General features: G+C 37.6%; 2 protein-coding genes across 4 annotated transcripts in view; both read right to left on the bottom strand.

The window, feature by feature from the left end:
- Positions 1-579: 579 nt before the first annotated feature.
- LOC103380492 (solute carrier organic anion transporter family member 1C1) lies at positions 580-10,764 on the bottom strand. Its single transcript, XM_008312503.3, has 14 exons — positions 10,012-10,764; positions 9,068-9,187; positions 6,474-6,615; positions 5,804-5,936; positions 5,576-5,697; positions 5,338-5,484; positions 4,820-4,918; positions 3,743-3,985; positions 3,350-3,514; positions 2,182-2,377; positions 1,914-2,079; positions 1,446-1,630; positions 838-902; positions 580-692 (listed from the first exon to the last, which is right to left on the bottom strand). Exons 2-14 carry the CDS (start codon positions 9,161-9,163, stop codon positions 580-582), a joined length of 1,872 nt encoding a protein of 623 aa, XP_008310725.2. The 5' UTR covers positions 9,164-9,187; positions 10,012-10,764.
- Positions 10,765-12,341: 1,577 nt separating this feature from the next.
- LOC103380429 (cGMP-inhibited 3',5'-cyclic phosphodiesterase A) overlaps positions 12,342-23,670 on the bottom strand; it is a 118,334-nt gene continuing 107,005 nt past the window's right edge. For 2 of the 3 annotated variants that reach the window (XM_025056018.1, XM_025056016.1), the window contains 10 exons: positions 21,316-21,389; positions 20,863-21,014; positions 20,646-20,783; positions 20,336-20,447; positions 19,991-20,104; positions 19,616-19,815; positions 18,546-18,749; positions 17,725-17,886; positions 15,738-16,005; positions 12,342-15,141 (listed from right to left, as the gene is read on the bottom strand). In XM_025056018.1, coding sequence (XP_024911786.1) covers positions 14,816-15,141; positions 15,738-16,005; positions 17,725-17,886; positions 18,546-18,749; positions 19,616-19,815; positions 19,991-20,104; positions 20,336-20,447; positions 20,646-20,783; positions 20,863-21,014; positions 21,316-21,389 — 1,750 coding nt within the window. In that variant the 3' untranslated portion in view covers positions 12,342-14,815. The remainder of the gene's footprint in view (positions 15,142-15,737; positions 16,006-17,724; positions 17,887-18,545; positions 18,750-19,615; positions 19,816-19,990; positions 20,105-20,335; positions 20,448-20,645; positions 20,784-20,862; positions 21,015-21,315; positions 21,390-23,670) is intronic. The other variant, XM_025056017.1, reaches the window with a different exon arrangement.

Genomic DNA, 23,670 nt, shown 5'->3' with positions numbered 1-23,670 from the left:
CTCCTAACCAAACGCCCTCCTCTTCTTCTCTGTCTCTGACTCTGTCTCTGACCAACAGTAGTCCAATTTCCATCAGTGCCCTGTTGGTCAACGGCACTGTTGGCGGTCGTTGTTAACCCGGGCCTCGACCGATCCGGTATAGAAATCGTTTTATTGATCTGCATATTTGATTTAGCTAAACGTTTTACGCCGGATGCCCTTCCTGACGCAACCCTCACCATTTATCCGGGCTTGGGACCGGCACTATAAACACGGCTTCGTGTACCCTAGTGGCTGGCTTAACAGTGACCTGAACTGTCCGTGTAAATACACCGTCTGCCGTGTTTCTCTGCCGTCAATGAAAAAACGAATTCAATGTGAAGGAGGAACAGGCCGCTATTTTCCAACGGAATGTGAAAATCCAGATCAGATTTACTGATGGAATTCTCAAAGTATTTGTTCTTGTTCATTTCTAGGTTTTACTTTACGATAACTTTGGATTGGCTCCAATCAGTTGACAAACCTCCAGGGGGCGCTTAAAATAATGACATGTTCTCCTCGCAGGCACATAAATCTACACACAGCCACAGTGTAGCCACGTCATGAGGTGTTGTATATTCTACATGCACCTCTTCCTCCACACACTTTGTTTCCCCATTTCAGGCAGGTTGTGTCAATTACAGCACCAAAGTAAATGGGGGCAGGGATTCCAGCTGTGTAACAATTCAAACAGACTTTGTATTAATAAATACTGTTTAGAACTAATAAAGAAGCTAATAATTGCCGTTGCCCTTCCAAATGAATATTTCTATGTCACTAACTGTACAGTATTGTGCTATATGTAAGTATCATTCTCACCAAGTGTGCGAGTGGCCAGTGTGTGGATTCCCAGGGCAAAAGATTTCAGCTCAGGCTGTATAAACCTTTGAAAACAGACACATACAAATTCTAACATTCAATACATCAGTGATTTCCAACCACTGTGCCTCACATTAGTGTGCTGTGAGAGCATCAGGTGTGCCAAGGAGTTTAACTTAAATGGTCTGACAATTATTATTCATTTACAAATGATTAGTCTTTGTTTGTTTATGCTGGTGTTAAAGGCAGAACATTTAGATTCTCCCCAAATGATTGGCAGCAGATAACTATAAAAACAAAAAACAGAGGGACCCAGAGCTGCTGAAGAAGTATCTTTGTGTGTCTTTCTTCAATTCCAGTGTGTATATATCAGTGCTATGTTCAACTAAACAGTCTGGTGTTTAATACTGCGTATGTAAATTGTGAATTAATTTATACTAAATGTCTTAAAAAAGGTTGAGAAACACTGCAATATGTGAAGCTCACAAGAGAAGGACAATTATTGACTTTTTTAAAAATAGAAACATGAATGCAAAAATATCTGTCTTCAAAAACTAGGTAAAAGTAATAGCATGTGAAAACTATCAAGTGATTCCACTGATACAGACCTGATGAGTAGCACAAAGCCAGGTGTCCCTCCAAGAGAAATAATGAAGGAGCTGAGGACAGACAAAGCCAGGAAGTATGGAAAGATTTTGTCACAGCTGTCACTGCGGGGACACTGACCCAAAACGACTGTCAAATTGCCTGGTTGAGGGTTAGCCAGGGGCAAACACCTACAGTTGTTAAAAACCTAAAGAATGAAGAATGTTGTGATATCAGTGACTCACAAGCTTCAGCAGTGTATACAGTATTACAAAAGTGGTTGTATAAATTTTTCTACGGTTAAACTAAATTTAAAATTCATTGATCGCAAACTGGGGAAATTGTTGAAAATATTATTTTTCCTGTGCTCAAACATCTACATCTCAGTTAACAGCCAAATGGGCTAACAAAGTGCACCACAGAGAATTAGTGTAACTTGAACCTTGAACTGTTTATAGTTTAAAACCAAAGCAGTATCAAAATGAACTAACCATATTTTTTCCAGAGCCAGAGAAGGAGGTGCATCCAGCCAAGCACGGGGAAACATAAGTTATTCCATTCTGTCCACATACTGGATCCCACTCTCTTCCCGAGCACAAACAATTAGAGTTACAGTTGGAGAAGAGAGATTTTTCCTGATAAGAAACTCCTTCCACGCTGCATGTGACAAGATTAAATCCATAAATTATTGATAGCTCTTGTGGAAATCAACATCTAATTATCCAGCACAGACAAACCTTGTTGAACGAATAATCTTACCCAGCATATGAAAGAGTGATGCCTGCCACTTTGGCGTTGTCACAGCCCATGGCAAAGAAAAAGAGAGACAGGAAGTATCCCAGCAAAGAGGTTCCAAAGGCAAACTTGGCTGCACCCATGACACCCAAGTTAAACTTCATCATGACAACACCTCCAGAGAACATTCCAAGAGCTACAGCCGGGATGTTGATAACACCTTGAGAAGAAAATAAAGAAAAGAAATTTTGCTAGTTGAGAGAACGGAAAAATATCAAAATGACAACACATTTATGCTTGTTTTCTAGCACTTACACACACAATAATCCATAATCCTTGTTTCTTTAAGTACTTTATCAGCAGCACCACCCACAATACAGTATGGGAGAAATTACCATATCATAAATCAAGTGACACAAACTATATGAACCTGTTATACATTTAGTTACAAGTAACATTACCTTGGAATAAACCTTCATTCCATCTAAGGTGTTTTCACAGGTGGAGATACTTCTTTACTAACTTTACTGTTACAACCTGATTGGTACATCTCTTTTTATGAAAACTATTAAATTACTACTGGAAATAAATTGTATTCATTGGTCATGTGACAGTGACAGGTCAAAATATTACATACCCCACCACTACATAGCTACAAAAAATAGAAGAGCTTCATGTTTGCTTTTCATCAATTCCTGCAGGTATATCAGGATAGTGTTCCACTAAATAGGCACAGGTTTCACGTTGAGTGAGAAAATAGTGAGTCAATTTAAAATATATATAAATATCTGTGTGTTGTTTAATAAATTGTTAGGGTCATTTTTGTCTGACGGTGAACCATGGGATATGTGTGGTGGCTGAAAAGAGTTTGTGCTCCTCTGCTGTAGAGCAGTGAAACCCACAGCTCATTGGTCATTAACAACTTCTGTGCATATGGATTGAAAGCCTTTGATAAAAATAACCAATTTTTAAAACAATCAGGGGTATTGCATTATTGTCTATATAACAAACAAAAACAGGAAATAAAAATATTGCAGTAACAGAAAAGATGTAAACTATACTGTCTATTTTGTAGGTTTTGCTGCAGTCTCTCTCGCTCTCAGTCTTCCAAAATAATACTCAGGAGACCTTATTAAAATAACTTGTATGTGAATAGAATTAGAGAATTAGAAGAAGAAAATAATTGACTTACCCATTAGAAAATTTGCTTTTGATGCTGACTGTCCATAGTGCTGCTCAATATATTTGGGTTTGTAGGTGACCATCCCAATGAGAGAGTTGAACTGTATGATGGTCACGAGCAAGTAGATGATGAAGAATTGATTTTTAAGAAGTCTCTTCAGTGTGGGCATGAATTCTGCATGACAGAGGATAAAAAAGAAATGAATCAGGGTCAGGCACATGATTAGAATATTACCCAACCCCCTTAAGGATATGTCTTTTAAGTTTAATGAACACATATTTTCATTTACCATATTCAATTATGAGTGTGAGTAATTCACACTTCTGGTCTAGACATGAAACAGTTCTCAGTTCAGATTATTACATAATGAGATTTGGGTTTTTTTTAACATTTTTCTCATACCCTTGGCCATCTGATGTAAATTAGCTGGCTCCTCGCATCTGAACTTCAAGCCAGGGGAGTCTTTGATGAACCTTGTTTGCTCTGGTGTGCAGCTGGTGTCATGTTTCTCCACAGGCACTGGCAGTGATTTGGGAAGGAACCAGAAAGGAACAGCAGCCATGAGAGTGATGATGCCAGCGATGATGTAGCCCAACCACCACGCTCCAACCCAGCGGGCATCACTTGGAGTGATATTCACAGTCTCTGTAAAAAAAAAAAAAGAAAAATGACAACAACTTTGCTATTTCAAAGTCAAATACCTTGTAATTGTCAGTAGTTCCAACTGATCAAACCATTATAAATATATTGTTGGCATTACACATACAGAAAGACATATATATATATATATATATAGGGATGTACATACAGTAATAGCTTGAGATATATATATATATATATATCTCAAGCTATTACTGTATGTACATCCCTATATATATATATATATATAGGGATGTACATACAGTAATAGCTTGAGATATGAGCATAATCTGTTCCAGGACCAAGCTTGTACCTCAGGTGCTTGTATCTCAAATCATTTTCTCCCCATAAGAAATAACAGAAAAACCAAATGTATCCGTTCCGGCCCTCTAAAAATCTCCCTTATTAGTGCTAATAACATTGGAAAAAACGTGTATTTAATTGCTATAGAGATATTAAAAAAGAGACATTTAAAAAAATTAATAAATTAAAATTAATATATAACGATTCCTGTGACATTAAATAAAATGTGGTTTTAATTATGAGTTCTTACATTCGAGACAGACGATACAGTAGCACCTAATGGAGGCATAATAAAGAAACTTAAACTTAAACTTAACTTCCGTAATCGCCACGGCAACACTGCCCCACTATATAGGTATCGGTTTATATCGGTGTTTAGACATTATCAGCAGATCGGATATCTGCAAAAAGTTAATATCAGACATCCCTAATATATATATATACATATAGATGGTATAAATGCCAGATACACCATGAGCAGTCAGACTGAGGGCTCAGGAATGGATTTTGAAACAGATTCAAACCACTTGTACTCACCCTCGTCCACATAGCCAATGTCAACATAGATCTTGGCACAGAGTGACCCGAGTAAGTACCCAAAGACAGGACCGATGATTGATATTGTTTGGACACAACCTGTGAAAAAACAAACTTAGCTAAATTATTAAGGAGAGATTCATTTTGACAAGGCACCACAGAAGTAAGTTCTCCTTATTAGTTTGTGTATGTAGGCGCCAATTTTTTCTTCTAGTAGGGGAAATTGTGCAGCAGGTATAAAAAAAAAAGAAAGGTGATAAGAATAAAAAGAGGGGAAGGAAGGGGAAGACAAAAAAGAAGAACAAAACTAAGACAAAAAGATTAAGAAAACATTGGCTATGATGACGAAGAAGAAAACAATAAGAAAGAAGAAGACAAAGACGAAGATGAAGATTAAAAGAAATACAGAGTTGTATGTAAAGTTGTATTTGGAGAAAACAAAACAAACAAAAAAAAAATCACAAAAAGCATGCATCTTATCATGCAATCTAAAACAACTAGTCAGTCATGTGCTTCACCAATATAGAGGGCAGCATTCTTCGACTCTGCATAATCATCAATGTAGGAGATTCCCAGTGGTTGTATTGGAGTCTCTCCGATCCCACGCAGTACATTTCCCAAAAACACGTAGACCAGCATGGAAACACTGGATTCTCGTACACAACCTAAAATCAGTCGTAGAAAAGGTAAGAGTCAAGTGGTTTGTTACTCAGTGAAACGAAACCTTTGACTAATAACTGGACTGCTTGATCTTACTTCTGGATTGCAGTACAGACGGTCTGTCGGCCACACTCATGGACTCAGGTGAGCTTACTGGACATGGTGAGAGGTTGCTGGTTGAATTCACTGAAGATCTAGCAGATGTTTCAATCTTGTAGCTGCAAACAAAACACCAACGGGAGAAAGTATTGGGTATTGTTAGATACTAAGCATAAAATACTCCTTTGGTGACCACAACGGAACATGACGTTTCACCGTGCCTACCGGCCGCTGATGAAGTGTGGCATGGCCATCAGGAAGGTTCCCAATGACATCAGGACACATCCAACTGCTATGATTTTGGGACGGTGAAGTTTGGCACCAAAGTAGCTCACAAAGGCAATTACCAATAAATTCCCTGATGACAAAAATAGATGACAAAACAAATACAATGGTTGAATTATTCGTTCGTAAAGTGCGTTTACATCCACTGAAATAAAATGTCAAAAAGACTGACAATGCAAGTATTTATTCGATTCCAAAACCATCAGGTCAAACAGATGTGTCCTTCAATACTAAATATTGATAACACATCTGAGGTTAGATACAGCCCAAAGCAAACACCGGTTCAACGTGAGTACAGGCAAAGTAAATGCTAATATTTTGGTTTATTCGAAATTACCTTAAAATTACTGTCCCACTACTCAGCTGTTAAACTGGTTCCTCGTTGAATTTTCAAATTCAGCTTCTATTAAAGATATAATTTTGGATTTTATAGACTTTTAAACTGGTTTGTAAATGTATTAAGTCACTTTGTGAATGTTTAGTAGAATTTACTCAACACATACTAATTATTTCACCAAGTAGAGCTTTTTAAAATACTAATACAAAAATTGAACACTATTGCTACTACTATATTATACTATAATAATAATAGAGGGACAGAGTGACTCACCCACTTCAAAGCTCCCATCAATGATACCAATCAGATAACTCGAGATGTCAAACCGCCTTTCCAGTTGTGTTATTGTGCTCTTCATGTAGCTGCCAGATAAAGCCTTCGCAAAGTAGGAAAAAGACAAGGCTGCTAGGAAAATCTGAGAAAAGACAAGAGAAAAGAGAGAGAATTGTGAGAAAATACGTTTTTTGTTTTTTTTTTAAACCCACAAAATCAGCAATTTTTTCATGTGCATGTGCTTTATATCTATAACACAGAATTCAAAGAGCAAACATCTTTATTTAATACGAGCACCAGAGCCTGACGTGTGGGTGTATTGAACATTCTCTTCGTTTAGCTTAGCCACATGTGGCCAGTGACAAAGAGAGGATTAGAGAAACCAATCTATATGTATGTGAGCTGTCAGAAAACAGCAGGAAACATGACGGAGAAAGAGCAGAGTCCAAATAGAACTCACAGGTTGATGATCAAGAAACAAGTAGACTACATTAAAAATATATATATACATTTTTCAATTATGATATGAACTGTAAAAAATAAAAAATAAAATAATAATAGTATTTTTTTAAAAATCTAATAGTGTCACTGTAAAAAGTCAACAATGAAAAAGAAATTTGGCTCAACAAAGGCAAGAAAACAAAAGTTACTAAATAAGCTTTACATTCAAATATGATCTTGTATTTAGAATATTCTGCTCACCTTTTCCTTTGAGGTATTTCAGATTAAAGGATTCCTTTTCAAATCCCACCAAAGCAACAAGATCAATGTCTTAAATTTAGGATTTGGACGAAATCAGTTTTGCCTTTCAGTGCTATTTGTTTAAAACATTTGTGAAGATTATTTGGATAAATATTAAAAAAGACTATTTTTTACAGCAGTTTTTACAGGACTGGACCCACACTTCTTCAGCCTCAACAATGACAGCAGCCCCAAACAGTTCTGTTTATCAGCTATGATCTTGAATGTAAAATTGAAGAATACACAAAGATATTTAAGGACAACGGGAGGCAAAATGTGAACTTGACCATTCTGCTCTCATAGGATTGCTTTGTTACAGTTGAGCTGAGCTAAATAAAACTAGGCCACGTAGAGTAACTAGGTCTTTGTTGAAATACATTTACCTCACTCACTGTATGTTGTGACCTAACCTTCTTTTTTTTTTGTGGTGAAAATGGTCAGTTCACAAAAACACTGCATGTGGCCAAATTCCTGAACAGAACCCTTTCTACCATGGACATGACCTAAAGTAATCTTTCCAAAGTACAGATTATACTTTTCTTTCACTGGTGAACTTGTCTGACCTTTCACTGATGTACAGCATCCCAACAATACAGTGTAACTGGTCATCCATGACCATCCAAGTACAGTACCAAGTCAATGAAAGTGGAGCTGGTATGTAGTGGTCCCTTGAGCTGCATGAAGGATGACCTTTGGTTTCAGGTGTAAAACTTTTTACTTTCATTCTAGATGAATATTAATACTAGGTTCAAATGAGGCCAATGACACACCTATACAAGAACTATGGTTACATTCATACTTCTACAACCAGCATCATGAAGAATTATTCTGTCCCAGTAACCTACATAAAAGTACTAACACACATGAAAACCTGCATCACACAACCATTTAAGTACATGGCCTTGACAGTGACTTGCATAGCGCCACCCTTCACCTCAAAAAGGCAAAATGATATTTTACACAAAGTGGGTGTCCAGTAGTAGTACGTAGAACTAAAGATTCCGCTGGGATAAGAGGGGGAACATTTTTATAGAAACCACAGACAGTTCAGATTCCTGCTCCTAAACATCTTAGGATAAAGTGAACTGGATGAAGCAGAAGCTTCACACACCTGGTCCAGCTGTCAGTTGGACACAATGTCCAGTCATCTCCTGTCATTATTTAATTTGTTCTGGAGTGCTATCACAATTTGTAAACAAATAATCCGTCCATCCATCCATCCTACCCATCCAACATTCATCTAATCATCTTTTTAATCATCCAACCATCAAGTCATCCAATCATCCTACAAACTCCATACACCAATGGAATATGGTACGCTGAAGTGTACCACTGCTCTAAGCCATGAGTGCTATTTATTCATTTAAATTACTTTTTTTAATTTACCATGAAAAAAATGAATACATATGCTTTTATTAACATGAACCTACTGATGTTAAAAAGAAATGTTATTAAGGAAATTGTGTCAGAACTTTTACTCAGTGAGTCGACTGCAAAAAGTTCCCCTTTAAAAGAACGCAGAACAGACGTGCCTACAGAAGCAGGGATTTGGTGAAGCAAACGCACCCTGTGACCCTAACTTGTTAATGCACATGTGACTCAAGTCAGAGTTGTTTTTCAGCCAGTCAGATGACGTTTCCCTCACGGCCACTCCTTTCAGGCAGATTTACACGTTTTTTCTCTAATATGTTTTCCCAACTACAGTAAGCCATGAAATTTTCTTTCCCCCACTTTTTGCAATTTAAATAAAAGAAAAAAATGTTTTGTATTTGATAGGGTTTTCTAAGAAAACAAATGCTGTTGACATCCTCAGACACATATGCACTGCAGAGACTCACACTCCTCTCCATTACCTTTAAGTTGGGATGACAGGAGTTCTTCACCTCAGAGGAGATCAGGTTGTTGTCCAGAGGCCAGCTGCCTGTGACAGATTTGTCCTTTTTCTTCATGGCAGCGTCTCACTTTCTCTTCAGCTGGAGAGAGAGGTGACCCAAAAAGATCTGGTTAAGACGATGTATCAAGAGGGAGCTTTCAGACACAACTAGTCTCCCTCACACAATCACATCATGCAAAGTCAACAGTTCAAACTACTATTCTGGATCTGCAGCAGCATCCACAACTTAGAATCTGTAACACGTGAAGAGGAAATCCTATCAAAACGTGTTTTCATGTTGTTGACACACCCACCACTTGGAGTTTTAGGAAATGACCATTTCAAAACATGTCATTTTGCATTTTCTTTTAACAGAATAATCTATTAAGAAAACACTACAAAAAAGAGAATACCAAATAGATCTTATTGTAAATGCAAAGGTCAACTATGAGACGAGAGAGAACTCAATGTACAAGAACCGGAACGAGTACAGTATGGATTCAGTTAGGTGTAAACTATAATAAGAAGGATTAATCACAGTTGGGAGCTCAATTTAAACTACTTGTGTTGACCTATAACTGTTCATTTACTTCTACTGTGATGCAAGTTAAAGGGACAATTGTGGGTGACCAGAAATATTATTGTTCAACAAGGGGTTGATCCATGAGCTGCTTGGAAACAGTGAACAGCTGGTACTACAAATGTTATATGTTTAAAACATGGAGAGAAGCCAAGCTTATTGGGCATAAAATCACAAATTCAAAAAATAAAATCAAATGTGTACTCCTAATACGCAAATAAACAATGGCTACTTTTGAAATATGTTACATTTAACCTTTAACTCGGTTAAATTATAATCCTGAAATCCAGTCTAATTAATAAATGCATACTGCGTCTGAACAGAAAGAACACCATGATACTTACAGCAACGTCTGTGTCTTTGTGCTGCTCACGGTCTCCACGACAAGTTCCCCGCAGTTACAAAAACAAACAAACATTTATCCTACACTTGCAGTTCGAGCGACTTTGGGGAGCAGTGAAGGGTGTGTGTCTGTCCGCACGGCTCGTAGAGAGCAGCGTGACTGTGCTGTACAGCAGCAGAGCAGATACTGAACATCATGTTCACACTGAGACAGACACAACACGTGATGAGTGAACTCGACACAGAGTCACAGACCACCTTCAGTCGGCTTTGACACGCTCACACCTGCCGTGGGCACACAGACTAAAAAACACAGACGACTACAGCGCGTAGATGCAACACGAAGAATATTTACCTTTCACTCAAGGGATTATGTGGAGAAATCCACCAGACACGCAGTTTGTCATGCGTTTGTCGCCGCGTCTTGTAATCACTTTATGCAAATACTACTGTGAATCACGGTGTCTGCGTCTGCCTTCACTGATGACTCATGTATAAAACTAAATAAAAACATAGAACATACAGAGTCTGCTGCACGGTGACAGCGTCCGTTCATTCACGAAGTGCAGACAGGGAAGAAGTTCGTCTGAGGTTGGATACTTTACGCAAGGGCTTTTAGGGAACATCAATAAGTTCCCAGAAGAAATAGTCCTGAAAACTAGTGTCCCTTGAGTCAAACCACCTTCATTAATGACAAAGCTAAAATATTAAATGAGCTATTTGCGAAAAACAATTAAGTCCAGCACTGGACTGTTTTTAAGGAACATGAAATGAATAAAAATTGTAAACCCAACCATTATTAATTATTACTATTATAAATAGTTAAAATGTACAGTAAATGTTAACAGATAAAGAACCTGCTATAAGATTAAAAACAATATTCGTTTTCTAAATTTCTAACATCATAACATGAACAACAGCACATCATCAATAGAACCACTGACTACTGCACCATCGTACACCATCATATGAAGGTGATATACAGCGTGGATCACACAAATTAAACACAAACACCAGGATACCACAGGAATTATAGTCTTATTATTCAATGTATTCACATTACAACATCCACATTGTTCAGTTGGTGACAACCTCTACTGATCTTCAAATATACTGACTGTATAATACATAATACCAATATAGGCACTTCCAGTAAATCTGGCAATATTGCAGCTACAGTATAGTGTCTAAATTACAAAATGATAAAAATAAATAATGTATACCTAAAACCGTTTTTGTAGTTTTAAAATTTCTTCACTGTACAGTATATATGTGTATTGTACAAAATGGAGCATCGACCTGCAAAGGAATTCTGTCACCTTAACAAATACAATGTATTTGGAAATATTCTTTCTTGTGTAGGTATAAGTACATGTGATAAGTGCAAGGTACTAGTGAGAAGAAAGCAATTAATTTATTTACCATGTGTCAACTATATAAAAATACTCGTCTTATTTTGTGTTTACATAATTGTAAAGCTTGTTTGGCTCCTATTTTACAATTATGCTACAAAGGGTGAAATAGGTACGATAATTAAGTTTAAAATAATTATGACGTAAAAGCAAGTAGGCCTCAGCCTGCTGTCATCTGGGAGCAAAATGCAGTATAAAGAACCAATATATATGAATTCTTTTTTCTTTTACAATTCAGAAGTCCAACAGGCAGAACATACACGGCAGAGGAAACACAAGGACTATAATGTGCTATAAGGATGGAAGAACACCACTCATTTAACATGTGTAACCATGGACTGTGAATAAGAAATGGAAAGAAAAAAAAAATCAGGTGCAAACTATGATTAAAAGTTAACCCCTGAAAGGAGGAGAGAGGAACTACACTGGTTTGGAAAAAATTAAGTAAGTGCAACAACAAGACTATTTCTTATTTAATTAAAAAGTCTAGACTTGTTTGAGGCATTTTGTTTAGGAACATGCCATTAATTCTAAACTCATTTAGAAGGAAATACTGGCAAAATCCTGTAGTTAGGGCAAATGAGTGGACACTGTAGCCTGCAAACAGGAATTATCTGCATGCCCATAGTTCTCTGTCGAATTCTATCGTCTGTTAATAATATAATGGGATTACATTTTTTAAAGACTTTAAATTTTTGACATCAGTTCCAATAAAAAAAGTAAAACTAGTGATGAGGACAAATGTCTTTGGGTCATTTCTTTTTGATTTACAAATAAAAAAATGATGTCGTCACAATTTTCCATACATTTCCATTCATGAGCTGCTACTTTCAAGACCAATGGAGCACTTTTGGTCTTTTAGAGTTTTTCAGCTGTACATTTACATGTACATGTATGTCTTTTAATTTTTTTCAAAAGTGCTTTTGGACCACAGCAGGTCTGTTAGAGAACATGGCCACAATAGAACAGTCTAAACATTTATCTCTCACACATTGCATACTGTTTTTATAGCACTGTTAAATCAGCAGCTAAAACATAAAGCAATGCTACTGTGTCTTTACTGTAATATTAATGATAAGTCATTAGCGACACGTGTTGGCCAAATACAGAAAGGTCAGCAGACATATTGTGAGTAAATACAATAGTTATTGCCACACATAACGACTGGAAGCCAAAACCATTTTAACCATGTTAACTGGAAAGCTCAGTGAAGGACACAAAGACATGATGCTCATAACATTCATCAGCCAAAGTAAGGTTTAGTCACATCGTCCCTAGAGGGATATAGCATCATGAGCTGTTATGTTGTGTTTGGAGACCAGTAGGTTGATTGTTGTGGAAAGGTTCCAAAGATTAAATCAGCAGTAGCTTTTGTGCTGCATGCAGATGTGTATGTAGGTCATAAGAGCTAAACATGAGCACGGGACGATTCCTTGAATCGTCGTGAATAATTCATACTTTTTGCCTTGTCTGTCTGCACATTTAGATGGCAGGAAGCAGATGTGACAACCCAGTGAAAATAATTCACCAATTAAAGATAGAGTTCCCTCCTGGTTTATCCTGCACTGTTTCTACTTACTATAAAGTACAGCAGTATCCTCATTGACATTAATGTGAAGAACAAATTGCAAAAAGATCAGCTGTTAATTTTTGTACCTTCACTGATTGCTGTAATAGTAAATCGATCTTAAAATATTTAAAGGTTTTCAGGTCACTATTCTTTTTTTTATGAGGCATTCAATTTGTTAATACCAGTCGCTTGGTCACCTGATCCAACACTACGAACTAGGAAAAAGTAGAAAAGGCAATACGTCAAATTGTTCATTCCGTCTGTAATGACGTTGTAATCAGAACACTGAGCGTATCAAATTCACACAGACTGTGTGTGAGTTAATGACGAGAACAGGGATATTTCAACACATGCTAACTCCATAGTCTCAAAGGGGCTGTACTGTTGAAGTCTATAATAAAATTAATTTTTCCAATAGGAGATGAAGACTGATCTGGACTGCAGGAAGGCCAGAAACCAACCAAAAAATGGGCTTGATGAAAAATGCATAAGAGTTCCAGGTAAAAGTCGTTGTCTTGACAACATTTGTACCATTAAAAATATCCAGATCATCCATGCCAGGGTTCCTAAGGGTCAGGGTCATGGTTGGCTCATGTGGATTCTGTCACTATATCTCACTCACAAAAAAGATGTTAAGCTGTACTGATAATGAGCAAAGTTTAAAATCCTGCCTTTGGAGGATGCTCCTTACATACCTAATCATCATCTGCTCAGTGTGTAACATCCCACCGATGTTATTCATTTCTATTGCGTCCACTGTGTCCTCACTCACGGTTTGATAGAAAAATGCTCTACAACGTCCTGTCTGATTTCAACTCTGAGAGAAAAAAAAGCCTCCCTGAGGTGTTTGAAGAGGAAGTCCGGGCAGTTTGTCAGCACAGAACCATCAATGTGATATTAGACATCGAGTCAAGAACGTACTGTATTTGTGAACCTTACTTATAATTTTAGGGAAGCAATCCTCCCCGTGTGTTCTAACCTATTAATTGAATGTCTGACAATAATATTCACTTTAAAGAGGCGTATGTTTCCTGAGGGTTTTAGGTCAGCATCGTGGAGAGTGATTAGAACGATGTATAAGCAAAATATGACTGCACGATGGAACGAAAGAAAGGGTCTATAAGTGAAAAATTAGATGCAAGAAGTTGAAGGTTTGCATTTTAGCATTCTGCCTGAAGTCTTTAGGTCATTTTATCGTGCCAGGGTTTTCAAGTACTCTTCCTTAAATTAAAATGAATACAATAATTGATACTTAAATGCCAACACACTGGTGAGTGTAACATTGTTGAAAAGACAAATGTAACAACAATGCTGCACATTTTGATTATCTCCCTTTGTGATCCAAATGTATATATATACTGTATATTAAAAACAAAAGTTGATCCAGACAAGACCCTAAAAACTCCTGCTAAGGGTTACACCCATCTGTGGGTAACTGCAGTGTCTTCATGTAGTTGCATTCCGAAAACACTTATAGAAATGAGAAATTCCTGCAGTCCTGGGTGACCATGAAGGGTCTTTCTTTTCTCTGAGCAGTAGAAAAAGAGTCTGTATCTCCAAGTACACGAGAGACGCCATATTGCAGTATGAGAAGCTCCGTTACATGGCTGGATATTCAGATAGAATGTGTAAGCACAACTGTTCCCACCCTGTTTTTCTCTGAATAGGCACACATTTCCCAAACATCTACAGTGTTGTGTATAATTGATGTGCGGGCACAAAAACAAAAAGTCAGTACATAGGATTTGAAACAAATATATATATATATATATATATATATATATATACTTTTTCACATCCTTGCCCTGACTGACACCTAACGTCTCACGGGACTGTTGACTGCATGTTGTCCTCTTGTACTTCTGCTCCATATTTAGAGTCCTCCTGCAGGGATGCAGACCACTCTGGCTCCTCCACCGCCTCCTCCAGGTCCTCTCCTTCTACTAGCTCCTCTCTGCTGCCCGGTTCCTCTTCTTCCTCGTGAATGGCCAAAATAGGTTCAGCAACATTGTTTAAATGGCAAGAATCTGCTCCTTGGTCTTGTTTGGCGGCCTCCTCGGTGATAACCTTCTTCCACATCTCGTGATTCTCCAGCAGGTGGTGAGTGATCTGACAAAAGACTTTTCTCCTTTTCTTTGGGGCAGTATTTTCTGGGTTAAACAGAAAAAGTACTTTCCGATTATTTACATAAAGTTTTTACAGACACAGGACAAATCACGCTTTTTTTTGCCTGGTACAACAGAAATAATATCTGAAAGAGTTCAACATCCTAATACATGTATGTATGGATATGTACTTTAGAAGTGGCATTCAGCTGGTACAAATATTACTAACATTTTGATCATTTACTAGAAGCATTTTAATGTTGGCTGGAACTTTTTAAAATCCACATTACATCACATTTATGTTTATTTTAATGTTTTTTTATTTATTTCAATATTTTAATAATACAACCAAAACAAAAATAGCCCAATTTCTACATTTTTTAATAATTTAGCAGATATCTTTTAGTATGCCTGGAACTATTTTTAACATCAACAATTTATTATATTATATTTTTATCCATTTAAATGTGCTACCTAATATTTGAGTTATATTAAAAATAAAATTAATTACAATAAAATAGTCATTTTAGTTTGCAATTACCCACAAATCAACATTTTCTAAGAGCCCAACAGAAATAGCTCATTATATAAGTTCCTTGCCACTCTGTGTTACAGTCCAAATACTCGACCTCAGAACTTACGTGATGCACCAGAGCTCGTCGAAGCGTCTTCCTCTGCTGTTTCCTCCTCATCATCATCATCCTCATCCTCGTTTTCTGTGCTTTCTGGCTCCTCTGCCTCGGGGTCAGGTTCCACCCAACTCCCCGGCATGAGGCAGGCAGAGTCGTAGGAGTTGCACAGTGGTCCCACGATGTGTGTGATGAACGATTCCTGAAGTTTGGCCAACTGTGGTGCTGACCTGTCCATGAATGGGCTGATAGGGAGGCCCAAACTGGCCTCCTCATCTCCCTGAATGAAGAGAAAACGATGTGACGTTGATGTCATTCCTGATGACAAACTGTCATTTCCTATATCTGAAAGTTGTTTTTTTTATTTTATATTACAGTTAAACGTTTGTTACGTGTATTCAGTACCTCGTTGAACACTTATGTCTATTTAAGTCTATAGCGATAATTAATCTGCAGTAGATTTCAGTGCTGAGCTAAGGCCTGATCCGATTGGCCCCACTGATAGAAGAACTGCTGAGGTTTGGGGTTTTGAGGAGCTGTAGTTTCAAAGTCATGTAGATGAAAAGAAGGAGCCAGTTTACATACAGTAACTACCACTAACACACTGTGTTGGTGTTGCTGGCTGTACCCAGTAGTATTTCCTATTAGAGCCTTGATATTTGACCCCACGTTGGGAATGTTTCGCTCTGTGTTTTTTTAAGCCTGTAATTGCCTTGTTTACTGGCTTAGCGCCGAAGCAGTTCGCTGTGTTCTGAGGCTGAAGGAAGTAAAAGATTATTTTGAGATGTACAACATGTACTCAGATGTTTTTTCTGCCAGTAAAAAAGAAAAAAGGCTAAAGACTAATTAGCACTACAAAAGAAACAGTATTTGTATTAGTTAGTTTGTTATAGTTAGTTTGTTCATCCAAGTACTAGTGATACAGACAGACAATGATATACGCTCCTGATGACTCAAAATGAATGGATGGATTGATTGATTGATTGATTGATTGATTGATCTCCATATGTGTTGCATCAAAATTAAATTATGAAAAGAAGAAAAGTGCAGACACCATGCAACACCTCCTTTCCTTCCCATCCATATGTGATGTTTATGATGGCTCTAAAGATGAACAACAAGACTTTTCCTTGTTGTCTTGGTGACTGACTCTCAGCATCAGCCTCACACCACTCTACTGTACAAAGGCGGTCCCCCCACATTCAACTGCAAATGTAAAGCACAATGGAGGAATGACATCAAAAGATCTGGTCGCTTGTCGAGAGAAGAAAGGAGAGGAGTTCTAATATGTAACTGGCATCAAGAAATAAAGACGTCTTAATTATCTTCTTCAATTAGAAAGGGTGTTTTAAATACAGCAGACACTGTCACATATCCACCTCCGTACAACAAACTTTTAGGTTTTTGTTATGGGTTAGAACTAAGCAGACATGGAGCGTAGAACGCTACAGATGGAAAACACTTCGAGCTTCGAGAAAGTCTTCCTGTGTTGGAACAAACCAAGATATTTTGATGTGACCCAGTCTTTGTGTGGACCTGTACTTTAACAGTTTATTTCTGCTGCCTCATTTCATTGTACTGACAGTTTTCTTCCTGCCTCCACATTGCTTTACTGACTACTGACCAAACAGGAAAAATCATCTCTGATTTTTTTTTACTATTTAAATATTTTAATATGAAACTTATTGAAAATTATTTTACATATTTTTGTCACGATTCATTTTAGTCAGTGTTTTTGTATTGTTTTAAAACGTTAAAAACACAAATCAATAATCAGAATAATTAAATACCACATATAAGCCATATTAAATGAGAATGCATTTTTTTTAAAGAAAATGATGAGAAATGATTAATTGCAACGATAGAATATTTAACATTGTGTATGTAATGAATGATCATTTATTTTTACTAATTGATTTTTCAGCATTGACTTTGTTTCACAATGAAAGCTCAATGATGAAACTGTTAGCACATTATAGTCAAAGTACGGTTCGCTGACCTGCTCGTAGAACTCATTGACGATGCCTTCTGTCCACTGCAGATGCAGGTCCTTGCACTTGAGCGGTCCGTTTATGTCAGCCAGTTTAATACACATCTGACACACCAGCAGCCGGTCGTTCTCATTGGACCAATCAATACCCGTGGATGGATCATCGCCCACCTGAAAGGGTTAAGAACACGTGTTGAAAAATGTTGATTCACTCACAGAAAGAGAGAGACACTGATGTGATGTTACTGTGACCTTGTCATTCTGACCTAATAAACACTTGAAACTGAGTGGGATTTAAATGAACATGGACGTGAGGGAAATAAATAGGAAAAGAAGTTGTGAGGGGCTTCGTGACTCCAGCTGATTTTATAATATCTTATACAAATTGTCTCAAAAGAACAACAATATTTTATAGAAAAAGTCAATATTTATAATCAGTATCAAACTCAAATTAAAATTAACATTTTTATTTGACATCAGCAAAAATTGTTTTATTGTGCAGTGGTTAATAACTTATTGAGTTATGTTGGTGAGAAAAACAAAAATTTAGTAACAAAGATAACTTCCTTTATGACCATTACAGTTAAATAAATAACACTATTAGTCCAAATATAACATTACATTTTAACATTCTCACATATATTTGAACTTATTGATAATTATTGGTAAATATTTAACCCAGTGGTGGCTCTGCATTTAAAATAATTGAAACTGCTCAGCATGAACAAAAACAATGTTTATGGTAGTTTTTCTATAAAGTTTTTCTATAAAGTAATAAATAATTTTATTTTTCCCAGACGTTAACTTCAGGAGAGAACAGTAAGGTTTACCTTTGCGTTGAACTCAGCGAGGAAGTCAAAATGCTTCTTCAGATCGGTGGCCAGAATGGCCTCGATGACCAGGAACCGAAAACGTTTGAACTCCACGTGGTCCAGGTTGACCAGGAAGTTGAACTCCGGCCGGGACATGAAGAGGTTCCAGGCTGAGGCAGCGTGGTGATTTTCCAAAACGGACCGATCGTTGTACAGCACAGCCTACACACAAGTGAAGACACACAGATGCACGCAAGTACGCACACACACTCACGTTAGACTTTAACAAATGAATACTATATTGTAGAAAATCAATACTGTTCTATACATAAGAATAAAATATATAGAAATATATAGATAATCAATACTGTTCTATACATAAGAATACTATTCATAGAATACATAGCAATATTGTATTACACTATACTATACTGATTTTTTTGTATTCTATACTACACTGTACTGTAGATACATGTTATTATGTATAACTCAGTATTCATTACTAATAGTACAGGGGTGTACTGCACATACACTACAGTACACATTTTTGTACTATTCTATATTATACTATACTACAGTATATTACTTTACTATGTTTCTTATTGATATTGTATCCCAAATACATTTTGTAGCAATAATATATACCTGTACAAATTCAGAACAATATATCACTTTCTGATTTCCTTTTTTATTTGTACTTTGTATTTTTTTTTTTAGATCCAATCCAAATGAGCCACTGCTGTTGACGCCATTTTATTAGAACGCAAAAAACATTAGCACAAAAACCAGACTAGATTATTATTAACATCTAGCCATCGATCCCAATGTTTGTACATCATGGGCCATAGTGGCCCACAGGCCAGGTGTTTGAGAGCCTTGATTGAGATACTATTTTGCAAGATAATTATTCAGCTAAGAACTTGTGAAGAGAGTCCTCCTGAAGATAACATTTATATTTTATATAAACCTTTATGGTAACCTTCTACCTACTGCCCACTCATGGACAAATATTTGTATTTCTATTGTTTTTTTGCCATTTAGAATGTTATATAGTTACATTTACACAACACTGTGCAGAGTGGAAATACCTGTGGGGCACTAGTGGCCACAAGGAATGCATTGGTCCGACCTGGGTGGTCATAGTCGTGCATTGCAGCAGCCACATAAAGGGCCATTAGCTCCAGGCCAGGAATGAGGCCTGACAGGCAGCCATAACTATCTTCTGACACAGTGTAGGTCTTTGAAACCAGGAAGCCTGTGTGACTGTGTGTTATTCCACTGTCAGAGTCTAGACACAGGGCAAAGGGCAAAAGTAGGTAAAGTCATGGAATTCAGACGCACTGAAATACTACATAGTTCTCAGGATGCTGTGTGACACTTGACACGAGTGACAACTGATCCGATAGAATCCACTTTCAAATATATTTGAGCAATGCCTTCAAGCACATACTTTATCAACACACCTGAGTCACTAGCAGAGCTGTGGTCAGTAACAAGGCTGGGCAGACCAGGAACAGCCTGTGTGGTGAGGTACCAGACCGCATGGAGGACATCTGTGGCATGGACCCTGTTGTGATCTGGGTCAGGACAGAAAACAGATGCTTTTTGTATGCACATATCTTTGCCACCAGGGCGCACTGTTGGACTACTTGTGTTTTCAGTAAAAACGTAAGAGGTTGACATCTATTGAACTATACTGTACTATAATAAAAAATTAAAATGACACATTTCCCTCTAGTGGATAAATCAGTGATGTAGCTTAAAAAGCTGTAATTAAAAAAAGTAGTAAAGTGGACATTAAATCTTACATGGTATGTCTCTGTAACCATTCTCAAGGGCATAGAAGTAGTTCATGAACTCTTTTACGGGAATCTTGAAGATCTCAAACAGACCAGTGTCTTCAAAAAGCCTATAGGAGACCTGACAAACAAATGACAAACACCAAGACTTTCAACATTTTAAGCACGCAATATTTGCAACGCAGAAAGACAAAAAAAAAAAAAAATCAGTAATTGTTAAAAAAATAAATAAATCTACATCTTTGCATGTACATCATTCAGTAAAGAGTTAGTCCCTTAAGGTCACCTCTAATCCAATTCAGAAGTCATATTTGGTCACCTGACTGAGGATACGCCCACATTTGCCATTTGTCTTCTCCATCAAGCTGAAAATGGGGAAGTTCCAATTGTTAATCTGACTCATCAGAGGCTCCAGGTCCTCCATTATTAGCGGTTCTGGAGCTAGAAGAGGTTTGTCCTGTCAAAGAAAGAAAATATTATTGATAAATAATATATTTACATTTTAACAGACTAATTCATGCCTGTCCAGCCCCTACCTCAGGAGGTATTAGCGGGTGGAGGATGACGTTCTGGGCCGGGTTCTTTCCCTCCCCTGTGTCTTCCACGGTATGTGCTACATCACAGCTGTCACTGAGGTTCGCCTCATTGGTGCTGTCATAGTCTGATGACACCACCACTTGGTCCTCTGCTGGTTAGAATAAACAAATAAATAATTACAATACAATAAAATGTGTCACACAGGAGTTAAAATAAGAATATTACTTATTATTTGTATTATTAATATTATTATTGGTCTGTCCATAGATCCAAAATAAAAAGGCTGATTTCTATTTCTTCTCTACAATCTCACTGTATAGTGACTTTTAATTTGTCTATTTTTGTAGTCTCTCTCTACTGTTGAATAATGTTGCCGTATAACGTGACACAGAGTACTGTGTTCCTACAACACCGTGATCTAAGGTGGTGTTTAGAGGACAACGGGACAGTACCTGACCGTGGTATTCTGTCTCCCTTGTCCATTGAGCCCTCTCCATGGCTCAGTCTGATGTATGGTCTCCCACAGCTGTGAAGAAAGTATTTTGTTTTTAAATACCATTATATAAGGTGTACACAGTATTCTGCCTCTACTGTAATATTTCTCTGCTAACGTGTTTATAATCCACAAATGAGCGGAACGTTTCATATTAAAGACACTAAAGCGGCCAATCCCGGCTGGTATACTGCTTGAAGAGCACAGAAATGTGATAGCTATTTGTGTCTGTCTGCTTGCCAAAAGCATTGGGAACGATGCCATTCACTACATCTGTCTTTGATGTGTAAACCAGTCGGCAGAAGTTGTCCATAAAAAAGCCTTAATGGGACTCCTACTGTGCTGTCACCACATGAAACAGATTCCCTGCAAACGCCTTTTAGAGAAACAGCCGTCAGTTAATTAATGGATGGATTAATGGACACACTCTTCAAAACAATAGATAGATGACAGTGCAGTGATGCCGTAACAAATGACTTCTTAGAAACTGAGGCCACACTCACTGCCATGACTGGCGGCCACAGAGACAGAGTTGTGCAACAGACAGATGAAAATGTTCACGATACTTGACTGGTTTATGAATCAGTCCATAAATATTTCTACAGAGACAACCTTGAACTGTTCCTAGCTGGTTAGTCAGCTGTGTCACACCAGCTGGAACCTTCATTCTGAAGCACTTTTCCCTGCTGGGGCCACTATCAGGCCGTGGAGGTGGTTCTAATTAAAATACCTCTGCCTTAATGTTGTAAAACCTGCATATTTGTAGCAGGAAATGCCTACAGTTGGAGCGCGGTGTCACCGGGAGCACACAGAGCCATAGTGTGTCGGTCTTCTCCTGATGAATTGTTTCTTGAACACTTCTGAGCCAGACCCACCCTGCCTAATGGTTCTGAGGCCCCAACAAAGGAAGTTCTGTTGTGTTTGCAAAGCTATAGGTCAAACCACTGTGTGTAACGCTGCACAGGTGTGGAATACAAAAAAAGTTTGATCGTTTGGTGGGCAAACAGTGAGTACATTATTGTCAGGGGGGTCTAGGCAGGCAGTCTCACTTGGCAGAACAGGTCTACCTAATGAAAGCTGAACAACTGGCAGACACATTTTCTATTTTGCTAACGTAGCAGAACAGCCTCAGATCCTGACATGGAGCCGTCAGCACAGCATGTCAGCGTGGAAATAACTGCGTTTATCACACAGAATTGTAGTAACAGCGCTCAGCACTGCAGTCACAGCAACTTAAAGGTCTCACCAATACATGCAAGTAAAACTACAACACACACACACACATTACTATTACTATTACTACTGTTCCAGTCTGATTCACTGTGGACATGGTACTGCAGAACAGTGTTTCCCAAAGACTGGTTCGCGACCCTCAGGTGGGTCACAAGAAATTTTTTTTGGGGCAACAGTTGCATACCAGGTGACCTCAATCAGATCTGTGTAAGGTTCACATGGAGCCTTGGAACTCCAAATGCTGATTTCATAGGTTTGATTGCTCATTAACTCATGGCAATTTAAGGCTAATGCACTTCAACTTTAACTCCTGTTAAACTCTTACTAAAATACCACTAGAACATTGATAACATGGGCAGGTTCATAAGAAATTTAGTTTGAATAGATGTTACAGTTTTAACATAGAAATACAAATAAATTATTCACTGACAGTTAATAGTTAATATTATATTGAAATAAAGTTAAGACACAGTAGAGCAGACGGTCTTTTACTTTCCTCATAGAAAACAGAATTGTGCAAAAGGATAATCCGTACCAGAGTCAAAAGTCATGATTGTTTTTTTTTTTTTACATTTTCCACATAAAAACAGTCCACTGAGAGAGTCCACTGTTAACACAGTGGAAAATCACTCTTTTCTCACAAACACATGTGGCCTCTCTTACAGTAAGAATAAACCTTAATCAAGCTCATTATCCTTAAATAGGAAATACTGTATAAAGTGCAACATTGTCTGAGAAACGGCCCCTACTTCCTTGCCTGCACATTTATTGCTTATCTTAATGTTTTGAGCCGTGTAATAAGGACCAACTGGACTCGGCCTACTTTTCTGCAAAGCAGTTTTCTTCTAGATTTTATACTCAGTGGGCTGATGGATTACTTTTGGTTCAGAGCCCACACGGACAGTGCCCAAGGAACAAACAATAAACAGAGGAGCCATTATTTCTCTTTCCAGTAATCTACCGACTCCTGAGCCAGACGACATGATGAAGACGACAAAACAGTGGCCTGAGCTGCAGAGACATGCGAGGTACTCACTCTCTGCATTTGCACCGAAGGTTTAAAGTTGGCCTTATTCCTTCT

The sequence above is a fragment of the Cynoglossus semilaevis genome, chromosome 6 (genome assembly GCF_000523025.1).
Source record: "Cynoglossus semilaevis isolate Cse_v1.0 chromosome 6, Cse_v1.0, whole genome shotgun sequence".
Taxonomy (NCBI): Eukaryota; Metazoa; Chordata; class Actinopteri; order Pleuronectiformes; family Cynoglossidae; genus Cynoglossus; species Cynoglossus semilaevis.
Note: the sequence above shows the minus strand (reverse complement) of the source record. Positions and strands in the feature narration are given on the sequence as shown.